The sequence below is a fragment of the Dromaius novaehollandiae genome, chromosome 3, assembly GCF_036370855.1.
Source record: "Dromaius novaehollandiae isolate bDroNov1 chromosome 3, bDroNov1.hap1, whole genome shotgun sequence".
NCBI classification, from domain to species: Eukaryota; Metazoa; Chordata; class Aves; order Casuariiformes; family Dromaiidae; genus Dromaius; species Dromaius novaehollandiae.
In genome coordinates, this window is record NC_088100.1 from 67,755,109 (window position 1) to 67,776,643 (window position 21,535).

The window sequence follows — 21,535 nt, forward strand, 5'->3', positions numbered from 1 at the left end:
AAGTATGAAAATGGCAGCTAATTTTCCACTAGGTTTTTCTAAAAAATCCACATTAATTTCAAAAGCATTGAAGATATCATTAACAGATAAAACCTACATGCAGGAAAGGCTTCTCTTATTTGACATAAAAAACAGATTTTTTTAAAAATCCACCCAAAATACATTACCAATCCAAATATATATAGTTGACTAATAAATCAAAAAAAAAGTTCAGTGCATTGAAAGAAACTATACTTCCAAAAAAAATTTCAGTAATTTTCACCAAAATTACTTTAGATATGAGGTTCACAGTAAAGAGCTAGGCAGAAATAGAGACAGAAGAACCGAGAACCAAAATGAGAGCTTAATATGAAGGCTTTCGAGAAAATGAATATGCAGGCTCACATTAGGAAGCTGGTTCTCACTATCTTGGTCACTTGACAGTGAACAGTTAACGGGAAAAAGAAACATTCCTTCCCAGCTGACAGAAAGGAAAATCAGAGGAAGGTGATTATCAGTTGTCACTGAGAGCATTGTTTTTCCATTTCTGCTCTCAGCTTCTCTTTCTAGGCCTTTACAAGAACCTGCCTAGTGCACTCAGTAGAGAATCCTATCAACACTCAGTATTACTTCATCAGAAATTACTGTGAAATATCACCCATCATCAAATTCCCTGCCTCACCTGCTCACAGGTGACCTGCTCTCCGAAGACTAGAAACTGCTGCGGTGTCTCTCCTGAAATATCACAGTGGTAGTAAAAATATCACACATTCTACTTCAACTTGGAAAGAACCATGTAGCCAAGAAGTTCTCCATTAAAAATCTAGCTGCCTAAAATAATCATAAGGTGGAAGGGCAAAGCAGGGGAGGGGGAAATGTTTAACAAATGTCACAAAATAAAGCCATTCATGTAATCCAACAATATATATTAACACTTACCTTCAGACTGTTATTTAAGTCAGTTCTTGCTACGGAAGTTTCAATTACATTAGGACCTATACGATATAAAAGAGGGCAAAAAATGAATATTGATGTATATTACTCATAAGTAACAATATAAATATGGTATTTCAAAAGATTGTACAAAATAGTTATGAAGCATTCCTGGGAGGCAGATAAAGAATAGCCCACTTTGCCAATGTTTAAGCTGATAGTAAGTCACTTAGACATATAAGTATCTTAATAACCTTGGCCTGATTGTTCCTCCTTACCTAATTTCCTTTCAGCACTTCTGCCATAGTGTTTCTGAGCATGATTACATAGTTTACATAAATTATAAATCAAGAACTCTGCATGCCTGCTCTAACTACACCTAACCACTGGGTATTTTTCTCAGGTTAAGGTAGTACTCAGCTATAGAAAAGCTAGCTGAGCACCAGTAGCACTGTTGGTACAGTAGCCCAAAGCTCAGCAACGGGCTGGAAAACACATCTGAAAAAAACAGCATATTAGATTGCACTGAACTCCCAAGTTGCTATGACCAAACTGCTACCATTACCTCATGTACTTAGCTAATAACGTTCATATTACATTGTGTTCACTGCTGAGATGCTAAGGGAAAAGCATCCCATTGTATCTAAGTGCATGACACTAGTGTCTTTTTCGTGCATCTATAGTGTACTTGCTTGTATAATCACAATAACAGTACTTTGTGACTGTTTAGGACAGTTCTCAGACTACTCAGATTGGGCCCTCTTCTACAGAAGTGTAGGGACTACAGTGTGTGCGCGTGTGTGTGTGTATATGTATGTATATACATATATGTATATACATATACATATATACTTACATACACACACACACACATATATATATATTCACATAAATAAATGTTAATTGCATAAAAGTTCTATAAAGAATTTCCCTTAAAACACACACTCCATTTAGTCAGTGGAGTTTCATGTTCAACTGTTGTGGGAGATGTTCAGTTCGCTCCCAGACTTTTCATCCAACTGCTCCTCCAGCCATTCTGGATACAGTCACACACACTTCACATAAACTAATCAACTGCATCTGTCCACCCACATCCTGCCTCTAATTCTGTATGCAATAATAAGGGAACCATAGAATCATTATTTTGGTTGGCAGAGACCCTAGAGGTTATCTAGCCCAACCCCCTGCTCAAAACATGTGTAATTAGATCAAGGTGCTCAAGGCCGTGTCCAGTCAAGTCCTGAACACCTCCAAGGACAGAGATTCTCACAACCTCCCTGGGCAATCTGTTCCAGTATTTAACCATCTTCACGGTAAAAATTTTTTTGCTAATATCTAATTGGAATTTCCGATGTTCCAACTTGTGTTCATTGCCTCTTGTCCTATCACTGCACAGCCCTAAAAAGAGTCTAGCTCCATCTTCTCTACATCCGCCAGTAAGGTAGCTGTAGACAGCAATAAAGTCTCCCCTTTGCCTTCTTAGGTATGCAAGAACACATGGTACTTGGGAGAAGAGGTAAAGTAGAGGGCCATGGAGGAGATATATACCAAGCAGGAACATAGGTAGGACATATATGTGTGTATCTGGGTCATCTAGAGGCTTCCCAATCACAGTTCCCTACCCAAATGGTCTCTCCCCTTATTTATTTGGTCTGGCAACTTAATCTAATTTATTAACCTTCAAAATAATTGCTGTTTCAGCCACAAACTTGTTATTAAAAAAATATGCAAGAAAACCAGTTATGAAAAAAGACCACGGAGTTCTAAGTTAATATGAAGAAACAATGGAAAGGAAGGCAGCTTAAAAACAAGCAACATGGACTCAATTCTAGGCAAGAAGTATTTTAGGTTAGCTGTCATGACAGCTCTAACCACTAAACAGCTCTAAACAGTCTAAACAGCATTGCTTGGGATTCTATAAGCACTCTAATTTTACAATATTGTAATTGAATTACTGAACTTTTCAGTTCTCAAGCATGTACTAAACTGTCCAGATTGTTATTTGGAAAGGTCCTTTTTTGTTTTAAAAAGCAGAGTGACATTTCAATTAGTGGCCACAGTTGAATATGTCATTATATTACCGCAATTAAGTGTTAACAAAAACAGTAAAGAATAATCCTTTCTAGAGATTTTTTTTACTAGAAGATATTAAAAAATACTGGAGCAGAATGGTCATAAACCCCAGTTTTTAAAAACAGCAACCAAAAAATTAATGAGCTTCTACAGCAGTAACTGCTGCTTTTCTAACGCACAATATATTAAAGTTTTTTAAAGCAACAGACCAAAAGGATTCTGTGGTCACGTTATTAAAAAACAGTGATTAAAGAACACTGTTTTCCTTTTAGTCTTGCCAAGTCAACAGAACCATACCTGAAAGCAAAGAACTACACTAAGTCAGTGAACAGGAAAACTATGTTCAGGTACAGAAAACAAGCTCTGCATCTTGTATTTTCTTTGGACTTGTCTCAAGATGCCCAAAGATGGCATGGATATACAGAAAAAAGGGAAAGAGTAAGTGCAACTTGTAAAAAAAACTTCTGCATCTGTCTTGAGTTACAAGAATTGGAGAGCAACAGCGACCTCAGATTAAACCACCTTCTCTCAGATGAGAAGTAAGGCCTCTGCTAGGCTTCTCAAATTGCAGATAGAGATGCTGAGTATGGGAAATGGTGCATACAAGTAGCACAACAGACATGAATATATCTCCCACCTTTTCATTTACTTAGTGAGTTTGGTGAGTTTTACTCAGACTGCACCCTTTAATGAGGGAATACTGTTTTGGGAGCGCCACTCCCTAATCACAGGAAGCAGGAAGCTGTCAACAAAACCCATGAAAAACATCACAGTTTAAGTGTTTGGTGGTTCTCCTCCCAAGGTAAACAGTGTTATTTTAAAAATAATTAAGCTGTAATAATGAACTGCATCCGTGCTCCGTCAGCAAAGCTATCCAGCAAACCAGTCTGCTGAGGACAAGAATCCCGCAGCAGTACCAGTTCCTGAAGGGAAAACTGAGGTGAGTACTGGACACCAGCACAGAACAGATAACGGAGCATGGCTTACTGCAGCCAAGTCCCCTGCAACAAGGGCACGCGTCATCACATCAGTGCACAGGCAGACACAATGCAGCATACCACTAAGAGCTCTCTTTCAAGGATTACGACTTGTTAGGAATAAAATATTCAGTTTTCTCTTTCAGAAACACTGCTCTTTGCCCCATCTCAAATTAAGACATTTTTGTCACATTCTAGCAACCATCAATACACAAGAATCATATATAAAACACAGAACTGCAAGTATGGCTCACTTTTTAAATCAAATAGGAAATGACTGTAAATTAACTCATTCCAGTTTTTTGCTTAATCATTCATGTAAGATGTGATTTTATAAATGCATTTATGTAATATTTTAGGGGGCAAGTAATGCCCTTCAGCATCATTAGACAAGTCACAGGAGTATCAGTATTTTATGAACTGGAAAACAATCTGTTTGGACCTTAAACTTCTATTATAAATCAAACAGCTGAAAAGAAAGATCCTATTTTGTGGAGAGATTTTATTATTTAATGCTATTATGAAGCGCATACTGCCTATGAGGTATGGATGCCAAACAGCTGCCTCAAATCAACCACCCCTTCTTTCCAAGGCAGGCAGAAGTGGTTGAGTCACAGGGATTTGCAGGCCATCTCTTTCTAAAGGGAAGTGTAGGACGGGGTACAGGTAGAGACACCTCAACTCTAGGGGTAGAGACAACTCTAGGGACACTCAAGAGAGGTATCAGAGTGACACAGAAGAAAACCCTGGATAAGGGGGAAATAATGCGTAAATTTGGGGGACATGATAAAGTTTTAAAATTATGCTCAAAACAGTGGAGGAAGGGGTTGCTTAATGAGTGTGACCATTCCCTCCTTTCCCCTCTCCCTGCCTGCCCACTTCTGTGACAACAAAGCTACCCTGATGCGCCAGGCAACACTCTAGTGAAAGTGAGTATGCTGACTTCCTTTTCAAGTACCTTTTGGACCTGGAAAAGTTCTCTGGCATGAAATACAGAAGGGCTTCCATACTCTTAATCTGCCTAATGACATTCTGCATCTTTGTAGACCAAACTTCCACAAATATCTCTGATCTCCACGATAAGCACCCAGCCACTAATGGTGCTCAGTCTTCCATATTATTTCATGACTCTCACAGAGGTCTTCAAAACTAGAGAACTAATTTCACGTATGTTCAACAATGGAAGTTCATATTATTACATTACTAAAATATTTCATATGTCTGTGGCACTTATCACACAAAAGTTTACAAACAATCATCAACTTCCTCAGAGCAAATCAAGTATTAGCAGCATCATTTTACAGACTGACATACAAGAAAGAAAATCAACATAGCAGTCTGGTGAAAAATTATGTTACAACGAAGCTTTTGTCTTTTCCCTTAGTTACTCTCCCCTGCAAAGCAGGGAGGAGTAGGAGCTGCAGGGGGAAAAGGAAAGGAGCTGCAGGGGGAAAAGGAAAGGAGCTGCAGGGGGAAAAGGAAAGGAGCTGCAGGGGGAAAAGGAAAGGAGCTGCAAATAACAAATCTGTGTAGGTAGTACTTCTCTGAAAGAATAAGACAGAAGAAACAGTCGCCCCTCCCTGTAAATACCAGATGTAGATTTACAGCAATACCTCCTCAGAGATCTCAGGGGCACTAAGCTCATTAGCATCTAAGTACCTCTGTAAATACCAACACATTTAGACAAAGCAAACAAAAACATAATCTTTTAAAAAAGACAACATCCTTACCTGCTATTCCTATGAAGACTGTCAAACCAAAACAAACAAAGAATACTACAAAGACCAGGACAAAATGCCGTTTGGACAGTGTATATAATCGCATTGGTGCCAGCCTATAGGAAGCAAAAGAAAGCACAGAATAAGCTGTAAGTCATATTTCTAAAGGAAGAGAGGAAAAAAAAATAAAGGCCCATTTACCATTCTTTCCTCCGCAAAGAAAATTAAACCAATGTCTGTGACAATGTATAACATCAAGAAGAATCGACAATAATACTGTTTTATAGACAACTGTAATTTATAGACAATGTAATAACAATTACTTAGGAAAAGAAGATATAGGTATGTGCACATGCATCTCCAAATACATGAATTTTGCACATTAATTTCATGCTAGTGTTTTCTATTGTCCTAAGACTTGAGTGAGAGGAAACATTTCTTAACTTGGAGGAAGAAAAAAAAAGTTTTATTTTTAGTTCCTATGTTAGTAATTTAAATATCCGAGATACCATGTCTGTTACAGTGATGGCTTAACCTAAAGGGATTAACACTGTAATAACTCAGTTACCTGCACATGATCTTAACTAGTTTTCTACATCCCAAAGGTAAACTTCAGCTCAGGCTGAAGCCTTGTGCAAGCTCAGGCTTGGAAGTCATGGCTGAGCTCTCCCACAGCTTGGGAAAAAGAAACTTGAACTTATTATTAGCCACTTAAATAGAAAAACTTATAAAGCAATGACTTCTCCTCCACAATTGGTTGATGTGCAAATACCAGTCCACCTTCAATTAACATTAGATTAAATGCAAAATAAAGGAGAAAAGTACTGAAAGAACTGACTGCATTCTCTTGGAAATGGGTAATTTCCAGTCCTGTTAGCACAAGTGGAATATGACCAAAGAAAAATCCTGTATATCCTATCCCTTCTCTACCATCTTCTTTGTTAAATGAACAGTTCAAAAAAGCACACAGACAAACCCTGTGTTTCAAAATGGATCTAACACTTAGCTTTAAGTTGTGTCAGAGTTCAGTCACCATAAAGTTGAATTTCCACTGCTGTACTAGCAGGTACAATTATTAGAAAGCTGCGCTGTTTATACAGTAAAGCTGTAGGTTTTGGGTGTGGTGGTGGTGTTTTCTAATAAAATTGCAGGAGTAACACATAAATACATCTCACGGAAAGAAATGAAAGCTTAACACTTTAAAACTAGGGACAATGTTCCCTTTCAGCTTAGAAGAGAATTTCTTTTCACCAGCCGACAGTGCTGCTCTGACTGGTCTACCATCACATTAATTAGGAAGTGCAGAAAAGTTGGTGGAACCCACTCCATGAGCCCAACTCGTAGTCAGGACCATGGACCCTGCAAGCCTGCTAAGGAGCTCTTATAAGTAAGGGAAATAAATCACTTTAAAAGATTATTTAATCATCTCAATTTTAAGAACCTGGACTCTTTACAAGCAAAACACTACTGAAATAATGATGTTAACTCTTTACTGTAAAGTTTGACATACCCTAATCTTAAATTAACTCAGGTGGTGGGGGAAGAGAGAAAAAACACAGCAGGAAGAACTGCACGTAAGTAACTGTACACGTTACAAGTTTGCGCAAACTGGATTTACAGGGCTCTTGCAATAGCACCTGCAAATACAGCTCAGCTTTCCTTGCCACATACCATTACGCTGAGCAAAAAATCCACAAAAGTCTAGGAAGTCAGAATAGCTGATTATACAGGAAAAAAGAGAAGTTATACATGAAATTATCCCAATCACAAATACGAACAGCACAGAATATGTGTTTGATCTCAGCTGCATCACACAGAAGTTTCATGGACAAATGAGATTTTAAGTTGACTTTGAAAAATCCCAAGTAATAGAGGCATTTCAAACCAGGACATGTCTGTACAATTTTTGCAGGGATTTAGTTACACTACATTGGTTAAACCAATATTTAACACCTCAGTCTCGATGCACTTAAACCACTTCAAAGCTATCCTATCTACACTAGCATTAAAAAAAGGGCATTTTCCTATCTGTAATGCTCCAAGGACTCCTTCAATTCCATAAATGATCTGATATTTCTTGTCTACCTAAGAACTCCATTCATGAGATATTATCTCAAGTTACACAAATACTAATCTTAACAAGTAAATGCTTGGTATATAAAAATGTTGATATGCCTAAATTAAATATAACAGTTCAAGTGGATACAACCCACACATGGTTCATGGAAGAGCACCCACTGAAAACTACTCAGCACACAGAAGCCAGGTCTGGACTGGAAAGTCCACGAGTTGAGAACAGTTGAAAACAGGAAGAGTGTCATATACATAGAGGGAAATATCACATATGCTTGTGCTGTTCTTACAGCTTATATCTGAGCATCCACTTAGCAATTACAATCTGATGCAGGATATTTCTGATTTGCTGTGCACATTCTTGTGTTCTTTGAAAAGCTTCCTATTCCACGTTTCTGTGAGAGATTTCAAAATTTTTAATGTGAACATGAGAAGCAGCCTCATCTCCACAGTCCTTACAGAAAAGCCAGTGGAGCTCGCTCAGTAACAGTCACAGGACTCGCTTTACAGTGATAGGCAATTATCACCTCTTGGGCCACAGCACAGATGCGCTTGCAGGCTTTCGAAGAAACACGCTCCAGACACGGGTGCTTTCTTCATTCTAAATCATCTCTAGATGGCACAACACCTAGTAGTCAAAAATGGTTGATGCATGTATAAATACCGCTGTGGCAAGTAAGAACAGTCATGCTGGTCGCTTCCACAGAGAGGAAACTGCCCGGAATAGGAACATACTGATCTTCTCCCTTCTTTTGTACTGATACTCCTGAAGTCTCAGTTAAGGCACTGACTGTATGAACATGCTATTTTACAGATCAATAAAGCAACGTGGATCTGTACAGAAGAAGTTAAATGACAAAAGAACAGGGTGAGGAGAAAACAGGTGAAATAGCACACACTAGGAACAGAACATGGGAGAGTCCATCTACAAGATTTACAAGACTACATTAAGGTAAATGCTGAAAAGCAGACACAGGATTTGCTCGGAGTGCTGAATACGGGCAATTAGAACGCCTCAGACTCAGCCCTCATCTTTCTTAGGCTGTTTTATCAGAAGGTATCACAATTTGGTGCTCATATCTCTATTACCAGCACTCAAAAATTTTATCACAGATCACAAAGTCTAAGGTTGGGGGCGGGGTGCCTTTAGAGATGTAGCCCTTGGGATTCTATAACAGAAGAACTTCAGGTCTCAAAAAGGAAAAAAAAATTCCATTGACTTCTGGCCCTTAAAGTTGGAAAATACGAACTTCTAAACATGAAACAGCCAGACACAAAATAACTGAAACACAGAAGACAAACTATTTACATTTTATTTCTTCATTTCTCACAGCGGAGTACAGTGTTCAAGCAGATTGGCTACACCAAAATAAACATATCAAAATCACAAAAAAAATCTTCTGCAATGGTCACATCTACTAGCAAGACAGAGCTCAGAAAGAAAGGGAAGAAGGAAATGAAGTATTAGTAACTAAGCTTAAGAGTCTAGCTTGAAAAAAATTGATCCAAACAAAATAGTAAGTGAAGTAAATATGACAAGTCAGACTCACAGAACATTTTTAAGGGGGTTCAGATAACTTAAAACTCACTGATAAATATTAACCTATGTCAGATCTGATGAAAGCCCTGCACCTGTGGATTAAATTTCTATATGATCAGCTAGAATAACTGCAGTACCTCATTCTCCAAATTAGTTTGTGAATCCATGATTATGCAACATGCAGCTGGCCAGCAGAACGATATTGCGTAGTATTTGCAGATATACCAGGTTGTGTGGCCATACTGTTTAGTGGTTTCAGAAACGGTCACTGACACTGCACCAAAGTCCAAAAAACTAGAAATCACTAATCTAAGGGAGAAATGTTGTCAGTAATCTTTCACATTTTGGGAACAGCCAGCTCTAATTTCATTCTTGATTTCACAATAAAGTATCTTGTAAGGGTAACAGCTTGAATACTTTAGGAAAGTATTTTAAATGAAGTGCTCCCTACAAATCTCCAGTGGGGAAGGACAGTTCTTTGTCACCTGCCCACTTGATTGACATGTACAAACTATACTTCCAAAGTGTTGTAAGTTATTCTCCTTTAGTTACAGAAATCTTATATCTCAATTTATCAGATTCTCTTACTTAACACTCTGAACTGTATTTTCATCACTCACTAGCAAAAGCTACAATCTCTAACATTACCACAAGCCTAAAGCAACTTAATGCAGAAACCAGACCGACAGCAACACCTAGACTGGGAACTAACATACTATACCTAGAGATAGAGAATTGACAGAAGATATAACTTCACAGGCAAGCAGTATTAATTTAACCTGCTGTCCAAAGGAGGAAAGAGTATTGGAAAAACCTGGCAAGCTACATAGCTCAGAATTACACCTTGTCTGCATTGGCACAAACATAAATTGCCTACTTTGGCTGTGACACTGTTGGCATATTTTACAATGTGCAGGTCCTGGGAGACTTTTGCACTTTGTGCACTTTCTAAACATTTACATGAATAATCAGTCTTCAATCATCTCTCAAGTCATTTGCTATGAACCTACAGATCTTAAAATAAGCAATCGGACAGTGCTCTTACCCAAACACTGTTAAACATCAAAGCTTTTATTTACAAAAAGGTGATACTGGCAACCCACAGGTTTACAGAACATTTACAACAACACTGAAGTGATATTTTAGTGCTGTGATAACTTTCAGAGATCCTGTGTAAAAATACCTCCCTGTTTCATATAACTGTTTTCATAAGAGCAAATGCAAGAATGCAGCCAAATCTTAACTATGGTTATAAGAGCAAACAATACTTTATAGCATTACTATCAGGTGCTGTATTTTTCACTGCCTCTCCCGGCAGTAAGAGAATTTCCTTGGGTTGTCAGTGTCTTATTTCAACCTATCACTGGCAGATAAAATGATCCTCTCTTATGTTCATTGTTTAGCATCTGTCTTTTGGAAATAAATTACATTAATTCATGAGTATCTATAAATGTAAGATGATGATCTCCCACTAACAGCTTCCTCTTTACATCTGAAAGGCCAAATAAAAAAACAAAATGTGCGAAAGGCAAAGAAGGACCCTCAATCTGGAAGCACCTGTTCAAACAGGTAAAAAATAGTGCTTTGTTTTATCCATAGACTTTAATCAGTCTATGCTGCCAAGGCTGTCTGAAGCTCAAGACTAGCCATTCAAGTGTTAGCAGATTTCTCAGACAGGTTTAGCAATCTGTACTGAATTTTATCCTGACTCAGGCAGAACCTAATCATTTTATAACTAAATTGGGTATGTTCAAAATACCCTGCAAAGGAGCAGAAAGCACAGAGATACAAGCAGAGAAATATTAGACATCTCACATAGTAGTCAGGATTTTTAAAAATTAAACTGTACACTAACACAATCCATGTTAGCATGAACTATGGAAACATGCACTCACAGATGATTTAAAGTTTACATAACAACTGCAGTCTATTAGTAGCTATTCGCATGTGAGATTTAAAAATTTTAATTTTGCTCTTTGAGTAAAGTCTTGGCTTAAACTGTTAAACAAAATGTTTGTCTCAGGCTATTCCTCGTCTTCAAATCACTTTTCTTGTCTGCACAACAGCCCGTACCATTACACTCTCAAGAAACACAAATGCTTTTATATAACAGTTTTCACTAAAGAATCGCACTTTACAGATGGGGAGGCTGTGACGCAAGTGGGATTAAGCAGTAGATAGCCAAGGGTTGGTATAAAAATCAGAAATAACTCACCCATTTTTATGCTCAGTATCTTTTTCTCTGCCTACTAGCCTATACATCTCTCCCTCCAACTGCTCTTTTTGATATCAGGATCATTCCCAAGATAAAACCATTAAAACCACTTTGATTTAAACATTTACATATGCTACCTACATTTACAGTACTCGATCTACCTGCACTTATCGCACATTCTCACTGCTTAAAGACATTGCTTTGGTGACCCTCAGAAGACCTTGAATTCCTTCATTGCAAATGTATTTTACTGTGGTTAACAACCAATGAAGCATATGATCACCTAAAAAGAACATGCATACAACTGATATTAAAATTCTGTGTAGTACTGTTATATGACAACTGACAGCTAACTATGACTATACTAAACAGCTCAAATGGCTTTTTTTTTTTTTTTTTTGAATGTCTTATTTATTTTATTCAGTGATGTTTAAAGAATTAGTCATGATTATTGCTCTATCTACGCGGAGAGGCATCCGGGAAAACAAGTTTTTTTTTTCTTTACAGATACAGTCTGAGAGTAGAAATACAGGGTATTTTATTCTCCCCAGAAGAGGGACAAAAACTCAGCATTCTTCTAAGAAGTGGGTGATTATTCTCAGTTTTCTAACTTGCAAAACAGAGTCTCGGGAAAACTAAATCAACCCTCAGCGACCTCATTTCCTAAACGGGAACTGAAAAGGAATAAACTGAACTACAAACTTCCAGTCCTAACAGGGGAAAAACGTAAGTCACCCCGACTGTGCAGGTGAAGACGTCTCCCTTCCCCCCTCCCCAAAAGCTGGCAGGTCCTGGCCGCTCTGCAGCCGCCAGCGCCCGCCCAGTCCCCGGGGGCCGAAGCCGCACAGCGGAGACGGCTCCCCCGGGGCCGCCGGCGCTCGGGGCAGCAGCAGCGGCGGGGCGAGCCGCGCTGGCGGAGCCTGCACGCCACCCGCTCCCCTTCGCGGACCGCACCTCACGCCCCGCTCCACAGCCCCCGCCGCCGCCTGGCCGCCGCTCTTCCCGGGACGCCGGCAGCTGCACCGCCGGGGGGCTCCTGCCCCCGGTCCGCGCCCCGCGGCAGCGCCCGGCGAGCGGCCCCGCGGCCCCGCATGCCCCAACAGGCGCCCCCGGCACGCGGGAGGGGGCCCAACAGCCGAGCCGCCCAACGGCTGCCGGGAGGGCGCGGGGGCCTCGCGCCCCGCCCGTCCCGAGCGCGCGCAAGCGGCGACCACCCCGCTCCTCCCCCCTCCCACCACTCACGGCTCCATCTCCGCGCCGCATGCGCGCTGCCGGCACCTCCCCCGCGCCCTCGCCCCGGAGCCGCGGTCCGCCGCTGTGGCACAATCGCAAGCAGCGCCTGGCGGCCGCTTCCGCGTGCGTCAGCCGGCCGCCACGCGACTCCGCGAGACGTCACGGTAGCCCCTGCCGCTGCTCCGCCGCGGGGGTGAAGGGCGACGCTGCCGGGAAGGGGGCGGCGGCGCTACGGCGAGCCAGAGGGGACACGGGTCTGCGCTCTGCGGCGCCCACTCGTGCACCGGGGCGGCCGGGGCCGGGGCCGGTCCCCGTGGGGGAGGGGAGCGGCGGCGGGAGGGAGCCGCTGCCCCAGGGCAGTGCGCGGCGCTCGGGCTCCCCTCGGCTGAAGTTCGCGTCTGTGAGCGCTCCCGAGGCGCGGGCGTGCGTGTCGTGCCTCGCCTTCCACCTCTAAACGCTCCGGATTTCGCAAGGCTCCGTCTGCGATGGCAGCCGGCGTCCGCAGCAGGGAGCGCCCCGCCGCTTGGCACAGCCGGTTCCCTGTTCCCGGGCACAGACCTGGGGTAGCAGAGGTCACGGGAGGTCAGGCCTCTGATGCGCTGAGGAAGGCACCTGCCATTGCACTGTCTGTATTATTTGCCCTCCTGCCGCCCAAATGAGAGTCCTTATGGAAGACAGGGTGCTATTTGTCTGCTCTCTTTTGAGATAAGTGAAGATAAAATTGAACCTGCCACTGCAGACTAGCTCCCGACACACCTGTTCAGCTTCTATTATAGTAGTGCCAGTCACATTCATCAGAAGGAAAGTTAAACGCTATAAACATAAAATACAAAAGACAGAGAAGTGGTTCTGATCTGATAAAACCTCTCCAATTTAGGCATAAGGACTGACACGACTTACCCATTCTGAATGTGTGCATGTTTATTTCACTTCACATTAGAGACAGCATCCTGATTTGCAAATGATATTTTTCACCCTAATAAAATGGCAGTTGCTTTTCCAGCTGAAAGAAAACACCATCACGTGCAGTCACCTGGATGCAGCTTTGTGTCATACAAGAGATGTGTTTAATACGTCATGTTTACAGAGAATTTAGTCAGCTTACAAGTGTTGTGAATTAAATCCTAAGAGTGAGCTACTACTTTTAACACACTACTTAAAGGACATTTCTAGATTGCACCTAACAGGATTTTTAATTTTTGAACAAATATGCAAAATAAACTTGGATTTTTTTCTGCTTTCCTATTAAATCTGCTGAGACTGGACAGCAACAATTGTCAATAGACCCACTGGGTAGAGATGAGAATTAGGTGAGGTGAGTTTAGGGACTTTTTAAAGTTGTTCATTTTTTATAGCTCTAATATTTGTTCATAAAAAGCCAGCACTACAGTTACTTAAGTATGTGTGGATGCCTGGTGCCTAGTCTAGGATAAACTTCAGAGTAAGTTCCCAGCTCTGATGTTTGTCATATACATAAATTAGAGCCATCTCAGGATGACCCCAGAAATACATGGATCACTCAACATGCAATTTGAAAAATTTGGCCACTCTCCTCCTATCTCCTTCTATCACGCAGGCATATTATTTGCTTGATTTCCTAACAAAGTATTTTCAGCATGGTGAGCTCTTTCAAGTTCGCTAGTGGATACGGTGATAAAACTCCCACTGAAATAAATGTCAGCTGACTGTGAGGCTGTATCTTCTGGTAGGCTTTACATATCTCCCGTTGACATGTTCGAAAAAGATAAAAATCTAGATGCATTAGTACCAACGGTGCTAAATTCTTTTCTAATGGTCTACTTAAAATTGCCTAGTGCAACAGAAAGGAGTCATCGGCTGCGAGCCCTTCATCAGGTATTCCTGCACTGCCACCCAGCCCCAGAGGCATGCTAAGGGAGGAAGGAACATATTGGCGTGGGAGGGAGAGACACAAGAGAATAATATGTTCCTTGAAGTGGCTTGTTTGGAGTGATTTTTCAGGAGTACAAATTAGAGCAATCCTGAACTTACTGTAATATACAAAGGCCTGATGCACTTTGTGGCAGTCCCCAGGACTGATGGGAAGAAAGTTAACACTTTTCCCTTCTCCCACCTCCTCCCAGGTAGTGCCCCAAGCATCTCCTGCTGCGCCACAGAGGCTAACACGGGGTGTAGTAAGTCCAGACCAACCTCAGAGTGGAGTTACCAGTGAGGTTACTTGGTACCACATCCATTAATCTGTAAACACAAACCTCTTTTACAAGCATACCATAAAGTGCCATGTCTGTCTAAGGGAACTATGAACCTAGACAAATAATCAGTGTCCTAAGAGATAGCTAACCCTGCTCTCTCCATCCTCTCCCAGGACAGCTGGGTGAACTGGCTGGGTGAACTGGTCATGGGCCAGTAGACAAGGAGGCACAATTTAGAGACTATTCTGGGTTATTGGACAGAACCAACTCACTTGCATGGACCTCCCTTCACCTGCACAGAACAGAGGAGTGCCCTGGGGCTCTGCTCAGTGAGGATGGCATAGCTTGAGATGGCTGACAAGCCTGTCACCTTCGGTTGTCTGCCCCATGCCCAAGGAACAGGCATCTCACAGACAGCTGCTGATCCACATGCTCAAGAGCACTGTGCTTTAAAGGAAAGGGTCACCAAAAAGATGTCACTGAACTGGAACAGCCCCAGAGCTGAATCAGAAATGATGCAGCCACCTGTACAGTGAGAACACAGATACTTGGGGTAACAACTTCATCAGCCATCTCTGAGCCAAGTCATCCCCTCTCACTTACTCCCCTGTCACTGAGGAGGAGCACAAACCAATACAACATATAACAACATTCCTGGGTCAAGAAAAGCTATTTCTCCACCAGTCACAAAGTGGACAGCATGGTATTTTTTTCCCTTTCTGTATCACCTCTGCCCCAAAGCTTTTGAGTTTTCCTGTTCCCTGCTACTGAGAGGGGCACTTAGAGGGGGATGTTCATATAGAATTCAGAAGAAGTGAGAATGCCGCAGCCAATTTTTTTTTTCTGGCAAATTGATTACTTGCAAACTCCTGCCCTTTTCCCTCTCTTTTCCTGCCTCTTAATGGACTAGACCTCTCCATTTCCATAGAGGCAATGGAAACCTCCAGCTGATGCCAAGTGGTTTTACTCAAGCAGGGAGAGGGGAGAGCTACGATTGGCAGTGGTTGACAGCTGTACATTTGTGGATACAATGTGTGAGAGGAAAAACATGCTTTTTTCTCTCTTCATTTTGTTAGTCTGGTATAAGATATTATTTCCTCATAGTAACCTTATTTTAGAGAAATGCCTTGGTTTGAAGTAAAGACAGACCACACCAGATTTCCTTGGTCAAATTTCCAAAATCCCTTGTGTCTTCAGAGCAGTAAGTTTCTCCATTACATCCCTGATTACATTCATTTATAAACTGACCAAATGTACTGAATAAAACAGAGAGAGGATGAAATATCAAATTCTCCTTCCCACAAATGAGCTTTGACTGTAAGAAGAATGCACTGTAACATCAAGAACTATTGACCAGCTATCCTTCTCCTTACCAGGAATTGAAAAAGTAGATGGCATTGCTACCTCCATCAATAATGCTAAAGTGAAAAATACACAAGAATAATAGGTATGCAGTGACAGTAACAATGTTATTCTATTACATCTGTTAGATTAAGACCTTGGGAATGCAGAGAAACAATTTTGTGAACCCTGAGTCTAGAAAAGTTGTTTCCTTGCCAAGAGCACAATACATCTCCGTTTCAGCACCTTTCATCCTAAAGGTTCTGCAGGTGATACACCTTGGGGATACTCTCACAATAAAAAAGGCAATCTAGCACTAACGCTATATACTCATTTGATCCAGTTCAGCAGTGTCTCCTCTATGCAATACAGAAAGTCCCTCCATGCACACTTCTAGTCATAACAATAAGTTAACGAAAATTTAGCTTGGAGAACTCAGGTTTCTCCTGGAAAAAGAGGCTGAACAAGTGCCTCTCCCCGAACCTCTCAGATGTTAATCCAAAGCTTATTTCTCCCCTCTCTATACACTATAGAGCCAATATTTGTTAGCACGCTGACAGATGCACACAGGTACACTTTTGGCATTTATTGTCATCTCCCATGACTTCTCACAGCATGCTCAGGTGCAAGGAGCCGCTGTTTTGATGGGAAGGATTGTGTTTATGCTAAACTTTGTCAAGCTGACAGGCAGGCAGTGTTGCCAAACTGTGTGACTCTACAGGCTTCACTATTGTGAACAGTGGAACAAACTCAATATAATGGACCACATCCTTCATTGGGGAAAACAGACACAGCATACTGAAGTTAAATGGTCTGTGTAGGAGAACTGGGGCCCACGGTGCACAAACAGTCAAGCAAACACTTACTCTTAGATTCATAGAAAAAGAGCTAGAAGAGCCCTCACAAAGCACCTAGTCTTTCCTTCTGCCTCAAGGCAGATATTGTCATAGCCAGACCTATGTCATTCTTCATACGTTTCTCAAAAGTTTTTGAAGACCTCCAGTGTTGGAGATGTTACAGTCTCCCTGGATAAGCTATTCTGTAGTGTTTTACCATCCGTCCCATTCAGAAGTTTTTTCTTAATGTCTAGCCTGAATATTTCTTGCTACAGTTTACGTCCCTCTATAATCTTCTGTCCAGCATGAATAGGGACATGAAGAATTATTCCCTTTCTTTTTACAGAAGCTCATATCTCCCCCCCGCGGGAGGTTTCTTCTTTTGGGTGAATAACCCCTAATTTTCCCCACAGTTACATTTTCTAGATCTTTGATCATGCTTTTCTCTCTCCTCCAGCTCTCTTCCAGCGGCAGGCTCTTGAAGCGTGGTGCCCAAAACTGGTCACAACGCCAGCTAAGGTAAGGAGCGGTGACTACAGCAGATGACTTAATTCCCCTGTCTTGCAAACTATACTCCTGTTATACACCCCAGGTTACACTTGCTTTTTTCACATGTATGACATGGTTGAAAGAGGCTGCTTATATAATGCATCATGATTTCCAAATCCTTTTCTACAGAAACGCTATGTAACTTTTCACTCCCCAATCTGTATTTGTGTGGCTGAATGTTCTTCCCCGTGTAGTCCATAGCATTTGTCTTTCCTGAATTTCATTCTGCTTTTTCAGACCATTTCTCCGATCCAAAGCTTCTTTTAATTTGGAACCCCATCCTCCAACATGCTCACACTCCTTTCTGGTTTTGCGTCACCTCAAACAATTAGTACTCTCCAGCCACCGCTGGTCATTAATGAAAGCAGCAAACAGAGCCAGGCACAGCAGAAACATGTATGCAGCCTACTCAATGCCTCTGTCTGTTTTAACCTCAACCACTGCTAACCGCTTTGGTTCCCCAGCCAGTTCTGTCATTACGCCAGGACTGTTTCTCCAGATCGCGCCACAACATTTCCAGACCGAAGGCCCTTGGGATGCGTTATGACAACAGAAAAGGCATGGGATAGAGGACGGCAAATGGCGAGAGCTTTTGTTACCCACAACAGGTTCCTACACCAGCACGCTGAGGTAGAAGCGGAAGCGCTGGGACCCCTGCGTGGAGGCGTTGGCGGGCAGCACCCGCCCGGGGCAGAGGCCCGGTCCACAGCGGCGGGGCCTGCTGCTGCCGTGCCGAGCGCTCGGCTCTGCGGGAGCACAGCGTGGCCGAGGCTCTTCCCTGCACACGGAAACCGCAGCCGGCTCTTCCCCCGCCGCCGGCCCCGCCGCCTCCGCAGGGGGCCGGGGCGGTCCCCGCGCTGCCCCCCCGGCCCCGTCCTCTCGGCCGCCCGCCCCGCCGCCGCCGCACCGTACCGGTAGTAACGGTCATCCCTGTAGGGGGTGAGGTCCTCCCGGAGCTCCCGGTAGGTCTCCCTCACCCGCTTGCAGAAGCGCTTGAACTCGCCGCACAGCGGGTTCCCGAAGGCGGCGAAATCCGCCTCCATGCCGCCGCCGCCGCCGCCTCAGGCGCCGCACTCCGCCATGGCGCTCCGCCGCAGCCCGCCCGCCGCCGCAGCAGGGGCGGCCCCCGCCCCCGCCGCCGCCGCCCGGCCCGGCCCGGCCCGGCCCTGCCACCGCCCCTCGCGGCGGCGCCGCAGCCGCCTCAGCACCACGGAGAGGGGCGGCGCGTTCCCGCCGCGGCGCCGGCCTGGCCCGGCAGAGCGGGGCGGGCTGCCAGCAACCCCCGCCCCCGGCCGGGCCGGGCCGCGGTGACCCCGGCGGACCCCCCGGAAGGCCGGGGGTCTTCCGGGCGACCTCCGCGCTGCGCCTCCAGGGGCGCCACGGAAAAACAAAGCCAAGTTTTGCCTGCGGGACCGCGCTGGCAGCCGGGGTGCTCCCGCGGCGCCCGGCCTCCCCCGCCCCGCGGCTCTGCCGCCCGCGTTTCCTCCCCTCCCGCCCTCAGCGCTGTGGAGGAGAAAGCAAAGACTGTTTATGGCCTCTGCTAAAAAAAAATAATCGAAATAAGAAAAAAAATATATATTTTTATCCTTAAAAGCATACCAGCTCTATATAAAATTATTGCCCCGATTTTTATTACCACTTTTACCTTACTTAAATTAGGCTGATTTACACTGCTAAAGAAGGCGTAACAAAGGAAATCCTGTGCTAAGTCACAGAATCACAGAGTAGTTGGGGCTGGAAGGGACCTCTGGAGAGCATCTGGTCCAAGCCCCCGGCTCAAGCAGAGTCACATAGAGCACATTGCACAGGACTGCGTCCGGTCAGGTTTTGAGTATCTCCAAGGGTGGAGACACCACAGCCTCTCTGGGCAACTTGGTCCAATGCTCGGTCACCCTCACAGTGAAGCAGCATTTTCTTGTGTTCAAGTGGAATTTGCTGCATTTCAGTTTGTGCCTGTTGCCTCTTGTCCTATTGCTGGGCGCCCCTGAGAAGAGGCTGGCCTTGTCCTCTTGACACCCTCCCTTCAGATACTTATACACAGTGGCGAGATCCCCCTGGAGCCTTCTCTTCTTCAGGCTGAACGGTCCCAGCTCTCTCAGCGTCCATTCATATGAGAGATGCTCCAGCTCCTTAACCATCTTTGTGGCTTTTCACGAGTCTTGCTCCAGCAGGTTCATGTCTCTCTTGTATTGAGGAGCCCAGAACTGGACACAGTCCTCCAGATGTGGCCTCACCAGGGCTGAGCAGAGGGGGAGGATCACCTCCTTCAACCTGCTGGCAATACTCTTCCTAATGCAGCCCAGGATACCACTGGCCGTCTTTGCCACAAAGGCGCATTGCTGGCCCATGTTCAACTTGGTGTTCACCAGGGCCTTCCCTGCAGAGCTGCTCTCCAGGTGGTTAGCCCGCAGCCTGTGCTGGTGCATAAGGTTATCCTTCCCCAGGGGCAGGACTTGAATGAAGCTGCTTAGGTTTTCAGAGTAGCTCTACTCAATTTCAATAGCATAGTGCTGTATTAGATAGTTTCCTATTAAACTTTGTCAGATTTCTCTATAAACAAATTCACATTTAAACTGTTTTCAGAATTATTCTATCAATTCAAAACTTAACATTCTGCATGAATTAATGTCAACTGTGGTATTTATATTAAACATGAAAACATAACACGTTACTATTGATATGCCACTGTTATTTCCAGAGAATATAAATATAAATAAAAAAGTTTGCTTTACACTCCTTCTGTTTAAAGATCTTCCTCATTCACATTCAGAAAGGTCTTTTTTTTTTTTTTTTTTTTGGTCATTCTTCTCCTCAATCTGTATTTTGTCCCATGCTATTGCTAGAACATGCAGTTTTAATTAAAAGCCCATGTCCATGTCTCACTAGACTGTGGCACACAAGAGGCCATGATTATTTTGGAGGGCATAGTGGAAGGGGGACAGTATATCTACTAGCAGGTAGGGGACAGACAGGAAGAATCACCTTGAAATGAGAAATTCTGTTTCCTAACTCTGAACATTTTTATGCTTGAAAAGATGTAGCAACAGGATAAAAACTACAAGCACATTTGGGCTGGAAACTAGAAGGTTCCCTACAACCAAGGGACTGTGGCTCTAGAATAGCCTCCAAAAAAGAAGAGCAGGACAAGGAGCCAAACTAGTTTTAGGGCAGTGCTTGATCGTGTTCTGATGGTTACTCTGAAACCTAGGGAAAAGGCTCAGTGGCTTAGATGGTCCCTCACACTTCTGTGACCTTCTATGTTCTATGACTTAAGAGCATTTCTGTTCATTGCAATACATTTGGCTGATAGAGTCATGTGGGGTTTCACTGAAAGTGTTTATTTCGAAGTAAATTTTCCATTTGTGATTAAGATTTAGTCATGTTTTCCCTCAAAGCAAGAATTAAAATTCTTACATATGATGAATATACTGCTTGCAGATCTCAGGCTCAGAGGTAGGCATTACCAGTGGGATTTTTCAATACTTACCAAAAGGAGGAAATAAAACATTTAAGGCTTCAGCTGAGTAAAAACACATTCAATGATGGGAATTATGCAATTAGTGTAGCAAAGTAATAAAAAATAAGCTCAAAGATTGAAAACTGATTACCATTTAACTACTTACAGTTAAATGACCTCTGTTGCATTTATTTCTAAAAAAATAATAACAAGGTTTACTTGAGGGCCCAAAGCAGCACCATTAGAGAGACACAATCCAGTTTCCTTCCTGTTGTGCTGAACTTTATCCAGACTGGCTTCAAATTGTGTCTTTGTCCTACATTATCATGAATGCAGTATAGTGCTACAGGAAAAAATCAGTGTACAAGGATGACAAACAAGTTTGCGATTTACTTACACAGAGGTGTTAGCATTGACAGGACAGTAATTTAGCAAATTCT

At 43.1% G+C, this 21,535-nt stretch overlaps 1 protein-coding gene across 5 annotated transcripts in view; it reads right to left on the bottom strand.

Annotated features, from left to right (window-relative positions):
* TMEM181 (transmembrane protein 181) overlaps positions 1-18,769 on the bottom strand; it is a 36,382-nt gene extending 17,613 nt beyond the window's left edge. The window contains exons 1-4 of one of the 5 annotated variants that reach the window (XM_064509090.1): positions 12,751-12,976; positions 6,249-6,355; positions 5,693-5,796; positions 919-974 (exon numbers count right to left, since the gene is read on the bottom strand). In XM_064509090.1, coding sequence (XP_064365160.1) covers positions 919-974; positions 5,693-5,796; positions 6,249-6,256 — 168 coding nt within the window. In that variant the 5' untranslated portion in view covers positions 6,257-6,355; positions 12,751-12,976. Of the gene's footprint in view, positions 1-918; positions 975-5,692; positions 5,797-6,248; positions 6,356-12,462; positions 12,571-12,750; positions 12,977-18,550 lie in introns of those variants that run through there. The other 4 variants (XM_064509089.1, XM_064509093.1, XM_026119475.2 and 1 more) reach the window with 4 other exon arrangements.
* Between the last annotated feature and the right edge of the window lie 2,766 nt (positions 18,770-21,535).